The 20,381-nt window shown below is 37.0% G+C and overlaps 1 protein-coding gene across 10 annotated transcripts in view; it reads right to left on the reverse strand.

The window, feature by feature from the left end:
- CCSER2 (coiled-coil serine rich protein 2) overlaps positions 1-20,381 on the reverse strand; it is a 110,460-nt gene that overhangs the window by 16,553 nt on the left and 73,526 nt on the right. For all 10 annotated transcript variants that reach the window (XM_074232563.1, XM_074232565.1, XM_074232564.1 and 7 more), the window contains 3 exons: positions 17,044-17,130; positions 15,702-15,788; positions 5,593-5,682 (listed from right to left, as the gene is read on the reverse strand). In XM_074232563.1, the coding sequence (XP_074088664.1) occupies positions 5,593-5,682; positions 15,702-15,788; positions 17,044-17,130 (264 nt within the window). The remainder of the gene's footprint in view (positions 1-5,592; positions 5,683-15,701; positions 15,789-17,043; positions 17,131-20,381) is intronic.

Here is a 20,381-nt window from a genome sequence, read left to right on the forward strand (position 1 = left end):
GCCTGAAAAGCTCTTTCAAGCTTTAAAGTTTTTAAAGTCCACAAAACCTAAAAGGATATCAGTAAACTTCAGATATTCAAATTTTTTATTGTCTGGTCTTTCTCACATAAACATCTTCTAAAGGGAGCACATTGCTTTATAAAAAATATATTATCTTAAGCACACTTAAATAAAACAAATCAAGTTTTTTTTAAGAGATGCAGTGATATCTCCATAACCCTTATATTATTTAGTTTTGACAGAACACATTAAATTTAAGGAAGAATGGAAAGAGCAATACTCTAGAAGTCAAGAAATGGGTTCTAAACCTTGGCTCTGTCACTAGCTGTAACTCTGAGCAAATTAATTAAACTTCGGATGTCAATCTTCTACAATATGCAATGGCTACATTAATTACTTCTAAGATCATTTCAATTTTTAACAATATCCAAATTTAGCCCTTTTTAATTACTTGAAAATTTAGGTAATAACCTACCTACCATAGTATGTATAATACATATAATTTATTCTTAAATGTTATGAGCCAATACTGTATTAAACAAAATCAAATAAATGCTATGTTTCAGAGGCAGTCTATAGCTTTGAACAGTATATATATATATATTACATATATATATATATATATATATACACACACAACACATATATTTTAATTTTATATATTTAAAAAATCAGTATTAAGGAAGATATGATCTACATTATTTTTTAGACTTCATAGAAATCTATTTTCTAATTATATTTCCCTTTATAAGAACTATTACACATTTATTTCAAAGTAAAAGAGCATTTTTAAAAATTGTTGGCATTGTATTATGAACATATACTGTCTTTAATTGATTTGAAAATGAGGTAAACAAGTCCTTCACTGAGAATAAGGGAGATAAGAGGTTGGTAATAGTCAAAATAATGCTTCAGTAAGGGAAGATTTCTGGCATATCAGGAAAATTCAAATATATGGAAAATAATCACCCAGAATGAGAAGACATGACTAAGTTTCAGATGGGGAAATGCATACATTGATGAGTCTGCAAATCCACTGAAATATATTAAGATATATGTCATAAAGGTTTTCTTGACAACATTTCATTTATTTCTTCACCCAAAGACAATGCTACTTGTTGCCTTCATACTGTGTCACTTCTCAACTTGTAATAAAACTCTGCCATCACTCAACTACAAAACCTTTTCCAAGTCTTCATCCAAACTCAACTCTCTGCACTTTTAAAAGAATTTTATTTATTTAAAGCAATGGGGTTAAGACTTGCCCAAAGTCACACAGCTAGGCAATTATTAAGAATCTGAGGATGGATTTGAACTCATGTCCTCCTGACTTCAGGGCCAGTCGTCTATCCACTGTGCTATCTAGCTGCCCGTCTGTAATTTTTAACAGTGCTTATCCACCCCTATTATTTGCATTTCTCGTGTCTGTGCTATGTCTTTCCTAGCTTTTCTTCTTGAATTCTGTCTGCTTATCCCATTGGTGATCTTATCTCTTCCCACAGGTCAATGATCATCTCGCCACACAAATCTATATATCTAACTTTAATGTAATACCTCTGCTAAACTTCAGTATTGCACCATCAACTATCTGCTGGAGATTGTCTTCAACACCTCAAATTCAGCATGTTCCAAACACAATTCATTATCTTCCATTACTACAACTTTTTGGTTTTGAACCTCCCTATTTCTGTTCAATTCATTCCAATAAGCAATTCTATATCTAAAAGCAGAATAGAAGAACAAGAAAATCTGGAACAAAGCTCCTGGATATCTGGATATGAAGAGAATCAAGAATGTGATCCTAGAACTGGAAGAGCAGTAGTTGGCTAAGTCCATAGGCACAAGCTTTGTCACTGTGTGTGTGTGTGTGTGTGTGTATTTAAAGTTTTTCTTATACTCCCACAGTCTATACATAGAAAGAGCACTGCTCCTCTAGACACCCTAAGTTCACTCCACATACCCCTCCTTCCCTCCCTGGTCATTCCAGCCTATACCATCCATTTTATACAGGTCTGCCAAAATAATCTTTTTAAGTCAACAGGGTAACCATGTCAGTCCTCCATTCAAAATTTTCAGTGGCTCTCTATCCTCAACTTGGAAGGAGACTGCTGAAGTGTCCCACAGTTTTCTGTCTGCCCCATGCTATGACATTTTCAAACAATGGCTTGGTGCTGAGGGCTCTAGGTTTTCTCTGCCAAAGAAGAGATCTACATAGAAGCTACATATCTACATAGAGAAGCAGTGACATCAAATCACCAGGGCCATATGACTTGTATGATACTCTTCTTTACCACAGTTACTATTTTGTGTTCTAAATATGCCCTGGGAACACAAACTATGTATGAGTCCTAACCATGCTTTAATATTACATACCTAGGCAAAATGTTCCATGCACTTTTTTTAAACCCTAGAGCAAATTATTATCTCTTGACTTATTTTAACAATAAATTTAATTTCATGGTTCATTCTAAAATATGCAGTCATTTTACAATATATGTGCATAAATAATTATCTCAGAACAGTGCTTGACCCATTCAACAATATCTGGTTAAGGGCGGAGATGACATGGCCATCAGGTTTTCTGACACAAGGCTAGAAAGTACTACATTCTGACAATGGAATCTAAAAAGATATAGGCAGGTTCTAAGACCCTGAGGGAGCTCCCATACTTATTAGCTAAGTACTGCAACTTATACACATAAGCCATGACAAATCAAGGTCTCTGGCCTATTGGTGCTGTAGAGGCAAACTGTATTCTCAAAACTGTGCTTGAGCTCTTCCATGAAGCATCTGAATTCTTCTAGTGGTGAGTGATTAACTTTCATGAATGGTGATATTCACCTTGCAGTCTGAAAGTTTTTAGAGCAAGAATTCAACTTTCATTTAAATGGAGTACAGTTAAGTGCAGCCCTCACTTTCAGTCACCAGTTACCCAAAGCAAGTTCATCAGCTTGTCCTGAGAATTTCCCCAGGGGATCACAACTCTGGACAAGGATAAGGAGACCCACTCACTCAAACCAGCTAGTGCTGATGTCAAGAGCATTTCTTCCATTAGTCACAACCTGTCCCAGAAGCTTTACCTAGCTTGTTTTAGGGTTTATTTTCTCATTCCTACCACCTCACTGAGGAACTCTAATTCCTACCACCTCACTGAGGAACTCTAAGATGGAAGTACATTCTGATCTATCCCACTAAGTGCAACTGCCTGGGGGATAGCTTGAGGAGAGCAAAAGAGCTGCTATAAAGATCATTCAAAATATTGGCCCCATAAGAAGGAGGCATCAACAAGACACTTCAATGACTTTGATCAGTGATGAGCCAGGGCATCATTAACAACCACAGGGTCAGTGTGCAAGAAGCTGGAGTTTACTAAAGCAAATCAGAAACAAGCCATCCAGGGAGTGATGCAAAGAATTTAAAGATGCAAAGATCTGAGTTGCCTGCCTGGAGCCAAAGCACTTAGTGTGTTCCTTTCAGCAGGTTCAGTCTAACTTGGTGTCCTGAAGCTCAGCACCATTCTAGGACTTGGTTAAAATACCAGCTAGTTCACTCCTAACCCTGCCTGGAATGATTGATGACAGTTGGTCTGTCTGGATACCATAGATTGGACAGAGCATTATAGCACAGACTATGACCAGAGAAGGGCAATCAGGATGATGAAGAGCTTGGGTAGTATGAAGACTGCCTAAATGGGCCTGGAGATATTCTGGAAGGAGAAGACCTAGGAAAGATGTGATCCTGTTCTCTCAAGTATTTGAAGGGCACCCCTAACCTGGAATGAAGATGATCTGTGATATGTAATGCCTGTTAGGAGGGCATGAAGAAGCTGGCACTTTTAACACTGACACTGGATAACTCATTTAGAGGTGGGTTGTCAGAGCTTAAGGTTGCTTCATTTTATAGTCGCTCCTGATTCAAGATCAGAAAAGAAGACTGCCTATCACAGACACATGGCTTTAACAATGCTGCTGGCAGAGGGTTTTCAAGTCTGCTGAAGATTATGTCAGAAATGCTTCAATTTTTCCATCAGAGCATAGCCAATCATGAAGCTTGCTCAAGAAGCATATAAGACAAACTCCACCTGTATTTACAATGGGGAAGTCCTCAATATGCACATTTTTACTAATCTGACATGTGGCAAAAATAGAAAGAATGACAACTTAAATCTGTATAAAGTTTTAAGATTTAACTCAACAACCTTGTGAAATTACTATTTTTATGTCAGAGATGAGGAAACTGAGGCTGAGAGGTTAAATGATTCATTCAGAGTCATAAAAGCATTAATTATCAGGGTATAGGCTAGAAGTTAGATCTCACCTGACTTGTACCATATTCACTATATCCTGTTGCCTATGAAGTTTAGAAATTTCCTAACCCTTGTGACTGCTGAGTAACTAGTTTGGGAGGCTGATGGCTTAATAACTAAAGATGGAAGAAACTCATTCCACTTTGATTAGAGCCAGTGATTCTTCTCCTAAGCAGCACAGAGTTGGCCCAGATGTGTTTGCAGGTTAAGTTTTTGATTTCTTTTCTCCCAACATTAATATTTTAGCTTGGAGCTTCCCTAAACCTATACCAAGGTATCTATCCTCCCCAGCCCCCTACTCTGCTCCACTATGCACTGAGGCAAAAATAATGTAAGTCAAGACTGTCACAAGAATGATGCTTAATTTTAGAGATGAGAAAACTGAGGTCCAGAGGTATCATAGGGATAGTCCAGTTTCAAAATAAAGTCTTCTGACTCCTTATTCAATGGTTTCTTTTTCTTTTTTTGTTTTAGTATTACATCATGTTGTCTGAAGCATGAAGAGCTCTGTAGGTGGGATTACTGAATCCCAGGACTAAGTCATGTCATTAGAATCCCCCTGATGAATTTAAGAAAATACCAAATGGTCACACAGCTGGTTTACCTAACATTCTACAAGAAAACTCTAGCAGCTGGTGTTTCCAAGGTCTACAATATTTTTGGAATAATCAAAGACTAAATTATATTCAGTCTCGTTTTAGTGCCAAGTGTATTGTACTGTGTTCTACATCTTTTCCAAATGACAATGTGTCTAAGACTGCAACAGCTATTAACCTGAAAATCTATCCATCACCTAACCATGCCATAGCACAGACAGCCTATATACTGCATAGAAATGGATACAAGTGAAATTTAAGGATATGCCATTTAGTTGAGTAACTATAATAATGGAAAAAGTAGAAAAAGCTTCAACAAGAATCTCACACATGTCATACCTTCCAGGGCCTCACATTAATCACCAAGGAGGAAAGAACACATGTAGTTCTTTGCTCCTTGGAAGTATTTGTCAATCCTACTCTTCTGGCCTATGTGAAATGAGAGGAGATTACATGCCCAGGATGAATGACATCAGTGTGCAAAATGGAAACAATATAAAAACACATATCCATTTCTATAGAATTTCACAATGAAAGCTTAATGAGGCATAGAAAGGGACAAGAGAAAAAAACACTATAAGGGAAAAAAATCTTTAAGAGGAAATCTATAAGAGAAAATGATCAGAGTAAAACAGTTATATTCCACACTAAGTGGTTCAGGATGGAACCAAGGATGGGCATATTACTCACAGAAATTCTTCTCCAGGATGTTTGTGTGTATTTATCAGCATATGTGCACGTCTCCCCTTTAGAATTCTGTTGGCATTTACACCTAGTGGCCTAGACAAACAAAAAAAGAAACCAATAAAAATACATATAAACACATGTAAATTAGATGATTAGTCATGATAACTACTTATATGTCTTTTAAGGATTAAGGACAGAAATATATCAAAATAATTTCTGCCAACATTGTCACAATCCAGAAGGGAGAAAAAATAAACAATGGTTTGGTTGCTGAAAATGTAAAGATGAAGGTCTATCTTCAAAACCCTACCTGTCTAGAAGACTGTTCTGCTCATTCAGCTAGTAATAGTTAAATTAATGTGTCCATTTCTATGCCCTCTCTTTTAGAATGTGTTACATGTGTTAGTTTTAAATGACTCTCCACTTGGGGAGGATCCATCTGGCAACTGACTTCTTTTTTAAAAACTACTTCTCTACATATTATCCCACCCAGAGAACATATATATCCCCAATTAAATAAGAAGGATTATTAAAGGTGCTTCTCTGCACAGTCTTCAGTTTTAAGGGTAATTTTCAGGGCAATATGGTCTTAAATGATCACAACATTAAAAAAAAATGTAGAAATGGATGTTAATCTTGAGAATGCTATTCCCTACTAGGATGTGGCCATAGCAACTAGGTAAATAGCACAGTAGGAGGACAAATTTCCTGCCTTGAAGGAAAAATTGTTAAAGAAAAATTCATTAAGTTAAGCTCCTAAAACGCCTGCTTTATACACATGATTAAGATTTTTCTGTGAATGAAAATGAGATCATGGAATAATTATAGCATTTCATTTTCCCAGTACAAATTAAGTCCCATTACAGTAAACAAATTAGAGCAAAAAATTCTCTGTGAAACAAAGGAATGTACAAACTCTAATAAAAAAAATTCCAATTTAAAGATAGTTCCTTTTTGTTCAATGTAAAGGGATTTAATTTCTACCATATTGGGGAGAATAAAAGAGGGAAAATGTTTGAAAATGTCTCCTTAAAGTGACATTACTCACTAAATTCTAAATTGGATTATTTGTAGAAATTATTTTACTATGTGCTAACAGCAAATATTTATGCAAACATATAGGTATGACAGTGAAAAAGCACAGCATTAGGAGAAAGTGGACATGAGTTCAAATTCCATTTTGCTCTTACTACTTGGGTGACCTGAGCTCAGGTCACCCAAGTAGAGTGACTTCTCCAAGGATACACAGGTAGGTAGGTAGGCAGCAGCAAAGTTCAGATCTAGTTCTTTTTGTATAACACTAAACCAATAGTTTTTACATAATACAAGGCATAAAGGAAATATGCAAAGGATGATTTTAGCCAAGAGCATGTGAATTTAAGATGTATCATTTCATCTCCGCAGGAACCATTTAAGTATGATTGAGGAAAACTGTATTACAGGTATGGTGTCTACCCTTGTGGAAGTAACCCATTCTATTTTTGGATTGGAGATGGCAAGTACAGTTAGGTTTGGGAAAATTAAAAATAGGTCTGTTTGACTAGAGTGAATTGTGTATGAACAGGGACCAAAGCAAGAGAATTTACAAAGCACAATACTAACATGTTAGTACAGCAGATTCTTTCTTTAAAGAACTCTATTTTACAAGATTCTTAAAAAAAAATCTCAATAGGTATTGCTTCCAGTTTAATGCTGTACTACCATTTAATAAAGGGAGAATAAATGTTCCTTCAAAATCTTAATGTCTTCAAAAGGTATAAAGTGCATAAATAAAGAGAAACAGAAGACCTAGAAGTGGATTTTAAGGGTTTCAAGAAGGAAAAAAGAAAGGAGAAGAAAAAGAATATACTAGTGTTATAAAAAGGAGGAAGAGGAGGGTGAGAATGAGAAAAAGATTGCACAAACAAGAGGTAGGGAAAATGGGTAGGGAGGAATTAGACAAGTTTAGTATAGAAATAAACTCAAGAGAAAAACAAGCCAGAGTCATCACTCCATCATTAAGAGTAAGATTGTTTTGTACCAAATTACCTAGGCAAGGGAAAGGGAGAGAAGTAAAAGAAGTATCTCTCTCTAGGGGAAAGGCAGAAAAAATTAAGGTATGTAAAGTTAATGAGGTATGAGTAATACAATTGTACTGATACAAAGTGAAGTGAGCAGAACACCAGGACAAAGGTAGCAGCATTGTAAAGAAAATCACTTTTGAAAGAAATAAGAACTCTGAACAAAGCAATGATCAACCAAGAATCTATAATAGCACATGTTAATCCATCTGTTGAGTATAAAGGGATAGAGTCCTAGGGGCAGAAAGCAAATCTTTTTAGCATGGTTAAAAGTATGACCTCATTTGGCTTGAATAAAGTTGTTAGAATGGTTTTATTTTCTTGCCAATATAATTTTTAATTGGGAAAGGAGATGGGAGAAGGCAGGACAGCAGTGGTGATGATGGGGAAAAAAAATAGGGTTATTGAAATACTTTTTTAATCACAAAGAGGATAGAAGGAAGTCCTGATAGAAGCACAGTCAAGAAAAATAAGTCTTGAAATTATCAGATGAAATTTATTATGCATTTTATTTTGAGTTTTTTTTTGACAAGGCAATGGGATTAAGTGACTTGCCCAAGATCACACAACTAAGCAAGTATTAAGTATCTGAGGGCAGATCCTCAGACACTTTAACACTTGCTTAGCTGTGTGATCTTGGGCAAGTCACTTAACCCCATTGTCTTGCAAAAATCCCCACCAAAACAATAAAAGGTATAAAATGGAGATTCATAGTTTCATACACAATCATCTTTTTGTGTTCTGCTGTGTAACTGGAAATGTTCTTTTCTGTGCTTAAGTTCAAAATAGAAAAAATAAAAATTTTTTTAAAAAGGAAAGAGATGAAAATCAGTCTAAACTTTACTTGCAATAGTCCAAAATCTGACATTGCCAAGAACTTTGTAAGAAAAGCCAAAAAAAAAAGTATCTACTCTCCAGTAGCTCACAATCTTATTGGAGAGATGACATGAAGACAATCATGTACAAAGAAGATATATCATATTTTCCCATGCATAAAACATACCCCTTTTTAAAAAAAATTTGGGGTCTAAACACTGGGAGTGTCTTATTCAGTGGTTGTAGATATTTTTACTTGCCATTTCCCACTTTTTTCAAACTTGTTGCCTTTGTACTCACTGTTTCACATTTGTTACTGCTATATTGGGTTATGTTTTGCCACATTCTGCCCAGAAATGACTCAGAAAAGATTTTCATCTAGTGCTGAATTCAAGTTCAAAGTGATCCAGAGAGAGAAGAAGAAGAGAAGAAGAAATTCTACTGAGAGGCAAGGCAGCAAAAGGACTGAGTTAGAGAGGTAATTGAAGATATGGATTTGAAGAGCAAAGGGCAAGTGGAATTCCTGTGCCCATAAAGATGGTTCAGTAGGAGATCAGAAGAAATACCGATGAAAAAGAAAGTGACTGATTTCAAAGTAGGACACAATGGGTGCTTCAGGTTCATAAAATAGAATGGACTAAACATGCATCCTTGCACCACACCTGCCCAAATGGCCTGAAAGCTGAGCAGAAGGTCCTTGAATTTCATGATGAATAAAACTTGAGTTCAATAACTTTACGTAATACATTTTTTTCAAATTTCAGTCCCCCAAATTAAGGTGTGTCTTATACATAGGAGCGTCTTATACTTGGGGAAATAAGTTAAACAGGATACTAGTTTAGAAAGGACAGAGAAAGGCTTTTCTGAGAATTTTAACTGAGACTAAAAATACAAGTTAGCAACGAAGAAGACTAGAATTCTAGGCATGGGGGACTTCCAGAGAAAATGAAGAGGTGGGAGAAGGGAGTATCATGTATGAGGAACGTTCAAGAAGCCCTCATCACTGGATTTTACAGTATGAATAAGGTATAAGAATAATGGAAAGGGAAGAGGAACCTGGGTTATGGAAGGTTTTAAATGCTAAACAGATATGAGCTCAGAATGCTCTACTACAGGTTGGGCACAAATAGTCCATGCGACCACCTTGGGTGGTTACTCTAAATTTGTGTATCTCACATTTCCTCTGAGCTACTACAGTTCTGCATAAGTGCAGCACCCATGTTGAGTGGTCTTGTGTCAGTGTCTCCCATGTTGTAAAATCAATTTGAAAGCTCTTCAAAGTATCCCTATATCACTTCTTCTGATCCCCTTGTGAACACTTGCCCTACATGAGTTCTCCATAAAATAATTTTTTTGGCAGGTGTACACCTGGCATTCTAACAATGTGTCCAGCCCATTTGTAATACTATTTGAATGCGGGGGTGGCTAGGTGGCGCAGTGGATAGAGCATTGGCCCTGGAGTCAGGAGGCCCTGAGTTCAAATCTGGCCTCAGACACTTAATAATTATTACCTAGCTGTGTGGCCTTGGGTAAGCCACTAAACCCCACTGCCTGGCAAAAATTTTAAAAGAAAAAAAATAATAATATTTGAATGCTTGGCAGGTTAACTTGAGAAAGAACTCCAGTGTCTGGTATCTTCAGGATTTTCCTAAGATAATTTATATGGAAGCAATTCAGTTTCCTGGCATGGTGCTGTTGTACTCTGCCAGGTTTCACAGGCAAACAAGGTTAGCTATAGACCTTCAACTTGGTAGTCAGTCTAATACCTCTTTTCTCCTATACTTTCTTTTGGAACCTCCCAAATTAGCTCTGGCAATACATGTAGTCAACCTCATTTATCATTATGTACCTCCCTGGAAAGGACATTGCCAAGGTAAGTGAACTTATCTACAGTATCCAAACTTCTCCATTTGCAGTAATCGATGGTTCCACATATGGATGAATGGTGTGGTGCTGGCTGGTGGCTTTCCTGTTGTTCATTCTGAGACCAAAATGAGCACAAGGAGCAGAGAATCGATCCATACATTGTTGTATCTCAGTCTCAGAGGCTGCATTGAGGGCACAATCATCTGCAAATAGAAGATCCTGCTCCAATACTCCTTTCACTTTGGTCTTGGTTTGTAGTCTTTTCAAGTTGAAAAATCTGCCATCAGTATGGGAGCTGACCTTGAGACCATGTTCATCCTCAGTGAAGGTGTTTGATAACATGATAACATGACTGCCTTCTTACCGAGTCAAGAGTCCTGCATCTCTCTAAGCTTCACTTGTACTTTACTTTTTCAACAAAGCAGTCTTAGTGTTTTCGAATGTCCTGACCCAGATGAGCAAAGGCAGGGCCATACACCAGATCTCTGAAAGCCTCCCCTACTTTTCTGCTCCACTGTTGCCAACTGTGTATTGGTTCAGTTTTCCCTCCAAGTCAGTAACCAACTGTTCTTGCTCAGAGAAGCACTCTTATCTCAACATTAATTCTACTGGTTAAGTTATTTTTGCCTTAGGAGCTGCCACTTTGGTTGAATGTGAATATTTAGCTTGGAGAGGATGAGTCTGTGATCAGTCCACCAGCTACACCACACATTGCCTTTGTCACTCTCACTCCTGTCTTGCCTCTCCTCCATGCCAATGTTTGCTATGAGAGTGCATTCAGGAAGTTTGGTTGCATTTGGGTAAATAGAAGACAGTGTTTATGATGAGGTCATGAGATGTGCGAGCCTTCAGTAGTAGGTGACTATTGCTGTTGCTGTTTTCAACCCTATTCCTGCTAAGGACTCCTTACTATGTCTGGTAATCTGAACCTATTCCAGCATTAAAGTCACCCAGAATTATGAGCTCATCTTCTTTTGTTACACTGATGATAGGGTTCTCCAGTCTTCATAAAATTTTTCTTTACTTCATCAGGGGTTCATCATGGTAGGAGTATAGGCATTGATGATGGTGTCATGGCATTTTCCTGGAAGTAGCAATCATGAGCCTGCCATTCACTACTTTTTGGTAGTCATTCAAGAATGTTGACCAAATTAGTTTTGATTGCAAAACCCCAGCTTCATGATGTTCCCGTTCACTGAGGCCACTCCAGAAAAGCATGTATCCAGCTCCTACTATAGTAAGCTGGTCTTCATTTGCCAGTCTTGTTTCACTCAGGGCTGCTATTTGGATGTGATACCTGTTGAGTTATCTTGCCAACATGAGCTTTTTGCCTTTCAGGTCTATTGGATCTTGTGTTATCTATTTTTGTACATTTTTTTTTTTGGTGTTCTGACCACAGGCTGGGATCCTCATGGTAGGCAGAGGTCAAGTCAGAGTTTTAGCTAAGCAGACAATTTTTAGGGCACCTTTTCTAGCTCCTTCTTCCCACCAGGAGGTAAGGGCTGATCAAACAGGTGGGGGGCTGTCAAACACTGCTTTCATTGGAGAACTGACCCTACAGCCTGAGGCGCCTATGTGCAGGGTTGTGACTACAGCTCCCAGTGTATCTGCACCTGCTGCTTCATCACTTGTCTGTTGACACAGGACTTTGAGATAGGTAAAAATGATAAATGGTATAGGTGATGTCTTTTCATTTGGGCATAAATTATATTTAAATGAGGCAGAGTTGTCTGAAGTTGTCAGGATCACTGTCTCTTGAGGTGCTCTAAACACTCTACAGCACCTGCTTCAGCAGCCTGCATGGCCATTAGAATGGAATGTTCTGACTCACTCATTCCATCCACGGAGGACTTCACATGCTTGGGGGTAGACAACTCCAACTCGCTGATGAGCTTGAGATCCCCTGTTGGCTATCATCAACCTAGTTTAAGCCTGTCTGCTGAAATGTTTTACCAGAGTGTGGCACTGTGCATGCTACAGCTGCTTGAAGCCACAGATGTGCCTCAGGTGGACATCAAAGGTGGAAAGCAATCCTGAAAAGAGCTGGGCAGCCCTAACACCAGAGGCACTAGTCTTCCTTGAACACACCCTACATCCCTACACCAAGATGGTAGCAGATTAAAGGAGAGAAGTTATAAAGATAAAATGAACAGGACCTAGGAACTGATTGGATCCTGCTGACAAATGGTGAGCTGAGGAATATGATAAAAATCTAAGCACAAGGAATCTAATCTGGCTCTGATGTGAAAGCTGAGGCAGAGGAGGAAGAGAAACAAACTCTTTCTGGCCTCAATATCAACTAAACAATTGAGCACTTACTAAGTATCTACTGGGTTGCCAGACACAGTGGATATAAAGATCTTTCTCTATAGCAGGGTATTCTCATCCTCTGGTCAGGCACAGGTTTGAGTTAGCTGCAAGTTAAAATGAGTCACCAGAATGACACGAGGATCCAAAAGGCTAATATTAAGCTTCAATAAAAGTCTTCAAGACTATGGGAATGACAGCCCTACTCCACTCTACCCTGGTCAGATTGCATCTGGAATACTGAGCTCAGTTCTGAATGATATATTTTAGCAAAAGAGAAGAGGAGAAAAATATTTAACAAGCACCTATTTATTATGTGCCAGCAGTAAGCTCTTCAAATATGATCTCTGGGAGGGAAGTCTTAGTATCATCCAACCCCATTTTTACAGATGAGGAAACTGATTTAACAGATGTTAAATGACTTGCCCAGGGTCACTCAGCTGAGAAATATCCAAGACTGGAGCTTCACTCCAGGCTGACTGACTCCAGGATCAGCCCTCAATCCACCAAGACACAGAGGAAGGGAACCATGAAAATAAAGGACCTCAGAATCATGAATGAGATCAATTGAAATAAATGAGAATATTTAGCCTGGTGAAAAGACAAACAGACAGAGCAGACAGAGGGAGTGGCAGAGCCAAGGCTGGAAGGAGAGGGTGACTTCTTCTATTAACACATGAAAGAGGAATCCTGCTTGTCCTATCTGGCCTGGAATAACAACAGCTGGGAGCTCTACCAAACAAAGAAGATGCCTTGGACAGAGTGGACTTCCCCTGAGGAGATATCCAAAACAAAGAATGATCCTTTCTCAATGACTTTGTAGAAAGGATTCCTGTTCAGATGTATTGTCACCCTTGAAGTCAATCTTTAATCCTAGATCTATTTCCTGACAAAAGCCATCTGTAGTTGTCCTAATCCATAACTGGCCACTAGATCCAGAAGGCTCTAGAGGAGGAAGTGAGGCTGGTGACTTAGTACAGGCCCCCCTCCCTGATGTCATAGTCCTCTTCAAAAATGAAAGACAAACAACATCCTCATCCTCATTATCATCCTGATAAAACTGATAACAGAAATAGTGACTTTTCAAATAATTTCTATACAGTCAACAAACACTATCACATCCAATTAAGAAGTAAACAAGTAAATGGGGGGGGGGGGGGGGGGGGGGAGAGAGAAGACTAGGTGTGGCAAAGGATACAGCACCAGTCCTGGAGTCAGGAGTACCTGAGTTCAAAAATCTGGCCTCAGATACTTAATAATTACCTAGCTGTGTGGTCTTGGGCAAGCCACTTAATACCATTTGCCTTGCAAAATCCTTAAAAAAAAAAAAAAAAAGTACACAGGACTATGTCTACTACTATACAGTAACTAATGATGAGTCAGAATCTTCTGAGGGCTAAATTATAAACCTTAAATACTGAAGAAATGGAAGGGGGCCTTCCAGGGTCATCTAATCCAGAGTATGCTGGAACCAGCATAAAAACAACAGCTAACTATGGCTATAATAATATAAGTATTGAGCCAAATCCCCAGAACTGTTTCATACAGTAAGATTTTATTGAAAAAAAAAAGTCATTCTTAACTTGTAAGCCCTACAACAACAGGGTGAATCTGGCCCACAGTCTAAGGTTTGCCAAACCCTGGTCTAGATAAATATTAAATATTAACCAGCACATGGCTGAGTCTTAACTCACACCTCAACAAGAACCCTTTCAACAACACAGCCTACAAGTATCCATCTTTTACTGGATGACTTCCAAGTGAACTAAATATCTCCAGAAAGAGTCCATTCCACTTTTGCATAGCTCTAATTACTAGGAAATTTTTCTTTTTATATATACCCAATTGCTATCACATCCTTCTTCTGCACAAGAGTCCTTTAACTACTTAGAGACAACAAGCATATCCCTACTTTAGTGTTCTCTTTTCTAGCCTAAATATTCCCAGTTCCTGCTATCATTACTCACAAGGCATGATAATTAGTCTTCTGGCTAGCCTGGTCACTCATCTGGACATTTATAGGATATGCAAAAGATGAAAACTTTAGGTGGTATCAGTCAATCATTACTTTTATCATTAGACATAAGCTGCTCTAGTCATAACCTTTCCATCTGCATTTGATTTTTTAACGATTAAAGGACATGATTTTAGATTTATCACTATTAATTTCACCATACTAAATGTGTCTTATTTTAGCCTATCAAGATCTTTTTGTATCCTGACTATGATCCAACATATTACAGGTATTTTGTAGAACCATGACTAGGGCAGATTTTTGATCCAGAGCACTTAAATTTAAAGAGAACCAATAGCACTTGCAGTTCTTTACCAGCAAAGAAAATTAGAATTGCATGGACAAGAATGAGTTAAATTGAAAACTATCATAAAACGTCTTTCTTTTCCTAATGACTGTGCCTCAAATAAGGTCCTTTTCCTCCCCCCCTTCTACAGATCCTCAACATAGTTGAAAGCGTGCTTTTTTAAAGCTATTGGCCCCTGTTGCAAAAATTGTTAAATATGGTCCTTAAATAATCAGTATGTTGTTTACAAGCAACTTGAGTTGCTGATAAAAAATACTCAACAGAAAAGGAAAAAGTACTGTGTGGCATACTTCAGAGAGCCCAACTCACGCTGATTAAGATAAATTAAACAATCTTTGATTCTAATCATTCAGTGTGGCTTCCAAAGCCACCTCTCCATATTGTCATCGGGTCTACATTTCTTCATCTTATCCATAATGATACAGTCAAAGATCTTGTAAAATTCCTTACTGAAAACTAGGTATTCTCAATGAAAGTGTCCTAAAACTAGCTATTAAGGTTGCCTGCCCCCCAAAGGAAATAAAAAGTTAAAACACTGAGTTATAGTATATTGAAAAAAAGAGACATTTGCTCATGTGATCTCAGGTAATGAAAATTAAAAGTCTCAGAAACAGCGTGATTCAGCATGATGGTTTCCAAAAGTGTAAGGAAGAAAAAAAAAGACACACCTGAACAAAGAAGACATCAAAGGGAATTAGGAAAATATGTTGCCTGGGAAAGGTTTCAGTTAGAACACACTTACAAGCTGCTGCTCCAATTGTTGGATTTTTTCATCCTTCTTCTTTAATTCTTCTTTGAGGAGTTTTATCTCATTTACTAAATCTTCATTCTAACAGAGAAAATAGGAAAAAGGAAGCATGAAATTCTCTGGAACAGGGACAGGCACCAGACCTGGGATCTTCTCTGTCCAGGAAATGTTCCAGGTCAGAAAATTCCCTCTACCTGTGCAGGTCAGGGTTTTCTCTGAAAGGCCAGAATAAGAACAAATCAGTTTATTTCTATAGGCCAGTATTCAATGACCATATATAGAAACTAAAGTCATCTGTGATCCAGAATAGAGAAATCATTAAGAAAACTAATACATTTATGGAATAACTTTTAGCTTATTTCCTTAATAATAATAAGGCTCTGTAATTCACTTAAGAAATCTAAACTGAGAACCAAAATACTACTTGAATTCATTTGTTCCTATCTTTTAAAAAATCTATTTTAAAGTAAATAAATACAATTTCATATTTATATAGATCAAATACTTGCCAACAAGAATGAATTTTAGATTTAAGTTTGGCTTTTTTGCTATGAATAAGAAAATAATATTTTAAAAATTGCTAGGAATCAGAAAAATATTTTAAAAAACCCAACCTCCTCAAGTACAAGTTGGGAAAAGTTATTTTGCCAAGAGTTATTCTGAAAAAAAAAATATGGGAAGTTTTTAAAGGACTGCAAGCTTAATAAGTCTATAGTGTCATATGATAGCCACCAAAGTGACAGTGGTATCATCTGGACTACATTAAGGAGGCAGAATGTTCTCGGGGCTGAGAACACACGTTTCACCCTGTCCTTTGCCCTTGTCAGACTACATCTGTAGTACTGCATTCCATTTTGGGAACACTTGAGAAAGGACACTGATAAGTCGGAGAGCATTCTTAACAAGGAAAACAAAACAGTGAAGTTCCATGAGATCCTGCTATACAAAAGACCTGGAAACATAAGAGTTTGGGAAATTGAAGGCTTGATGTGGTGGGGGAGGGGGGTTAATTATGCTCTGTTGTCTCTAAGTATCTTAACATGGAAGAGGGGTTCAGTTTGTCTTGCTTGATGCCATAGGGCAGGAAAATGTTCCTAAGAAAAGCTGAATTTGTCGTACAGAAAAACTTAATAGCCAGAACTACCCAGAAGTGAAATGGACAGTAGTTTCATGAGATAATGGATTTATCCTCATGGGAGGTATTAAAGCAAAGGGCTGAATAATCAAGTCAGGGATTCTTGTTCAGGTTAGATTCAAGGTCATGAAAGGTCTACTTCAATTCTGTGATTACAATGACAAATTGAAACAAATGGAACAACCCTACTACTCACTGTACCTTATATATCTGATCCCCAGCCTCTGGTTCTGGTTCTGGACTTGACGGCAATGATAGCTGAATATCTTGCGAGCCATTCCCATCATTCTGTCCAAGAGAAAAGATAAAAAAGAAGCACTAGTGAAATTCATAAGCAATCTAAAAATTTTCTTTTAGCCATCTATTTTACCATTTTCTCCATCTTTACAACAAAACTGCTAATATATGGCAAAAGAAATTTTCACCTGCTTCTCTCCTTCCCATGCCCTACTGGAATGAATAGTAAAAATGTCCCCATATTAAATAAGGAAGGAGAAAGGAGATCATCTAGGAGAACAGGGAGAAGTCCTTCAACAATCAAATATGTGACTATTATTATCTTCAATGTTATCAAGAGAATACTGGCCCCTCTGTGGATAGTAACTTTAAGGTAATGATTTATATGGCACTTCCTGAATAGTAAGGAGACAAGTGTACTAATATACAGCCACGGCTCTTTAAAAGGAGGTGATTTCCACTTTTAATACTTAACATCTCATAATGCAAGCAATAGCAGTGTCATTAATTGCGTCACATGGGTGTATTTACTGACTCCAAGACAGCAAGCAGGCCTGCTTTTGGGATATTCCTGTCCTACCCCACCTGTTAGACAGGTGCTAAGGCAATGGGACACAATAAAGGATGGAAGGAGGTAAAAAGGAGAGTGAGAGGGCCAGAACATGGGGCAGGGTTCTTCTTTGTAAGAGACAAGAATGGCTCTATATTTTGAGGTGAAAGGTACCAAAAATTTGATTTGAAAAAATAAAGTTCCTTTAACTACACTGCACAATTTTATTCTGCTTGGGTTGATACTGAATAGTATCTAATAAGTAAGTTTATCTGTAGTATTTTAAACTTCTTCTATTCTTATAGTTCAACTTATTGATGAAATCAAAACATAATGCATATAATATAAAACATAACCAACAAAGGAATACAATACAATATAAAGTTAGAACTTAAGAAACTTAAATCTGAATTCTAAATATAATTCTATTTACTAAGTGAAGTAAAGACTAGGGATAAGTTAAAAGCCTATGTAATTTTCTTTTCATTTTTCAAATAATTTTGTATATGGAAAATAATAAAATGTTATTTATTCATCAACTAAGAATTGATAGATCTAAATGACCTAAATAATTATCATTTTAACTCCTGTTAATCAGTTTTGATCACTCAGTAGTTGGTCTATAAGAAGTAGTTGCTCCTTAAGAAGAGCTAAGTTTCCAGTACTCAATTTCCTACAAATTTTGATAAAATGAAACATTGAGAACCCTTAAGAGCTCTCCCGTGCAAAAAGGATGATTGAGTTTTATTTAATGGTTAATTCCAGTAAAATGCTCCTAATAATTCAGAACATATGCCCAACTTATCATTGGACAGAATCCTCATATACAGAAATCTATTCATTTAGAAAGATAAGTTTGGGCCCTTTCTATTACACTTTTCCATATAATACTCTTGAGCAAGGGACAATAGCCAAGTGTTAAAGCAAGGATGGCTTTCATTCTATTTTATCAGCCCTAAGAAATTTATTAATTTATAAAACTTACTAATAATTACTTTTAAATTTAATAACTGAATAATGTGAAGAACACCAATTGAAGGAGTATAGGATCCTAGGACCAGAGAACATAGAACTCACAAAAACTTTTGGTGAGCACCTGATCCAATCTAACCTCTTCATCTCACAGCAGAAGAAACTAAGTTTCAGAAACCCCAAGTTGTAGACTCAACGTTACATGGCAAGTAAGTGGTACAGTCAAGTTCATATCCAGTCCAAGACAGAATTCTTCCCTTTACTGGGTGTTACACACCACTTTAGGGTATTAACTCCAGTTAATTAATGTGTGAAGATTTAGAATGAGAAGGAAGGTTTCCTACTTATTTCTTCAAAAATGAGCCACTGGTTTACAAGCTAGTTCTAGATAACTATTCTGCCAAAGTAGGCACATTTGCAATGTGTAGGAATTTAACCATAATCACAGGTTTTAAAGATCATGTAGGATTTGAAACCAGGTCTTTCTGACTCTAGGTCCAGCAGTCTTCCCACTCTCTCTTCCTGTAGCACATCAAAGGAATTGTGCTAAGGTTTTTGAACACATATTCTCTCTTTTGATCCTTTTGAGGTAGGTGCTATTATGATCCCAATCTTACATAGAAGGAAACAGAGGCTGACAGTGATTGGATGACTTGCCCAGGGTCACACAACTAGGAAGTGAGGCCAGATCTGAACACAGGTCTTTCTGACTCCAGACCTATACTCCATGTTCTGGGGTATAATCACTGCCTCATTCATGCTGACATCACAGGGTGGTTGTTAGGAGTATTTGTAATATAAAACTTTTAAGAGTTATAAAATGTAAATTGTGTTTTTACCATACCATTAATGAGAAAAGACATGAAAAACATCTGAAAATGTACTTAGATAATTCTTAAGGGAAACCAAAAATGTTATACCAAATTAACTGTAAAAAAAGCTAATAACCACATCGACTACATTCTTTGACTTTTATTAGTCATCATTAGAAATATTGATTATAATTACTAGACATTTAGTATCATATTAAAAACATTTATATTTTAAGTTTGGAAAATGATATTTTTTAACAAAAATGATTTTCATAAAAACAAGAATTTTTTATCCTCTAGGTAGCCAAACATTTTTGAAACTCTTTAATCATTTTTGTTAGAAATCTTTCTTAAATATTTTACACACTTATCTGGTTTGCTGAGTACAATTGAGGCAATAAATATACTTTAACACAGTGATTATTTCAGGGCCAGTTAAAGCTGCTTGTTGAAACAATAGCAGTCTTCTGGTTCAATTTTATCATCTCCATTTTATACTTATTGTCCATGTGCTGCCCCCACCCCAACCCTCTTTTTTCCTGTTCAAGCTGAATCATCTTATTTCAGAAGGATTGCCTCTAGCAATCACAACATTTTTTTCTAATTTACCACCCCTTGGATCTTGTCCTCCTAAAAAATAAAGTATCCAGAATCTAGAGTCAGGATTTTGTGACCTGTCTAGAAGCAAAGGACTCTCCTATTTATTTCTTGATTCATGTTTTGTATAGCAAAAGAGGAAAACTATGTTTTGGAATCAGTCTGCAGTTAAATTATTGTTTTCTGGCTCCAATTTCGAGCCAAGTTTTTTTTTTTAATGGGTAGCGGGTTCTCTGGATTTGAAGTTGGGTGGAATTTCCATTTTTCTAATATTAATCCTACTGTAAACATTCTTTGATTAAAAGAAAGACTTGGAACAAAAAGTGTACATTTGCAATGGGACAAATTCTTAGACTCCACTAAAGAGAAAC

This window comes from Macrotis lagotis, chromosome 4 (assembly GCF_037893015.1).
Source record: "Macrotis lagotis isolate mMagLag1 chromosome 4, bilby.v1.9.chrom.fasta, whole genome shotgun sequence".
Lineage (NCBI taxonomy): Eukaryota > Metazoa > Chordata > Mammalia > Peramelemorphia > Peramelidae > Macrotis > Macrotis lagotis.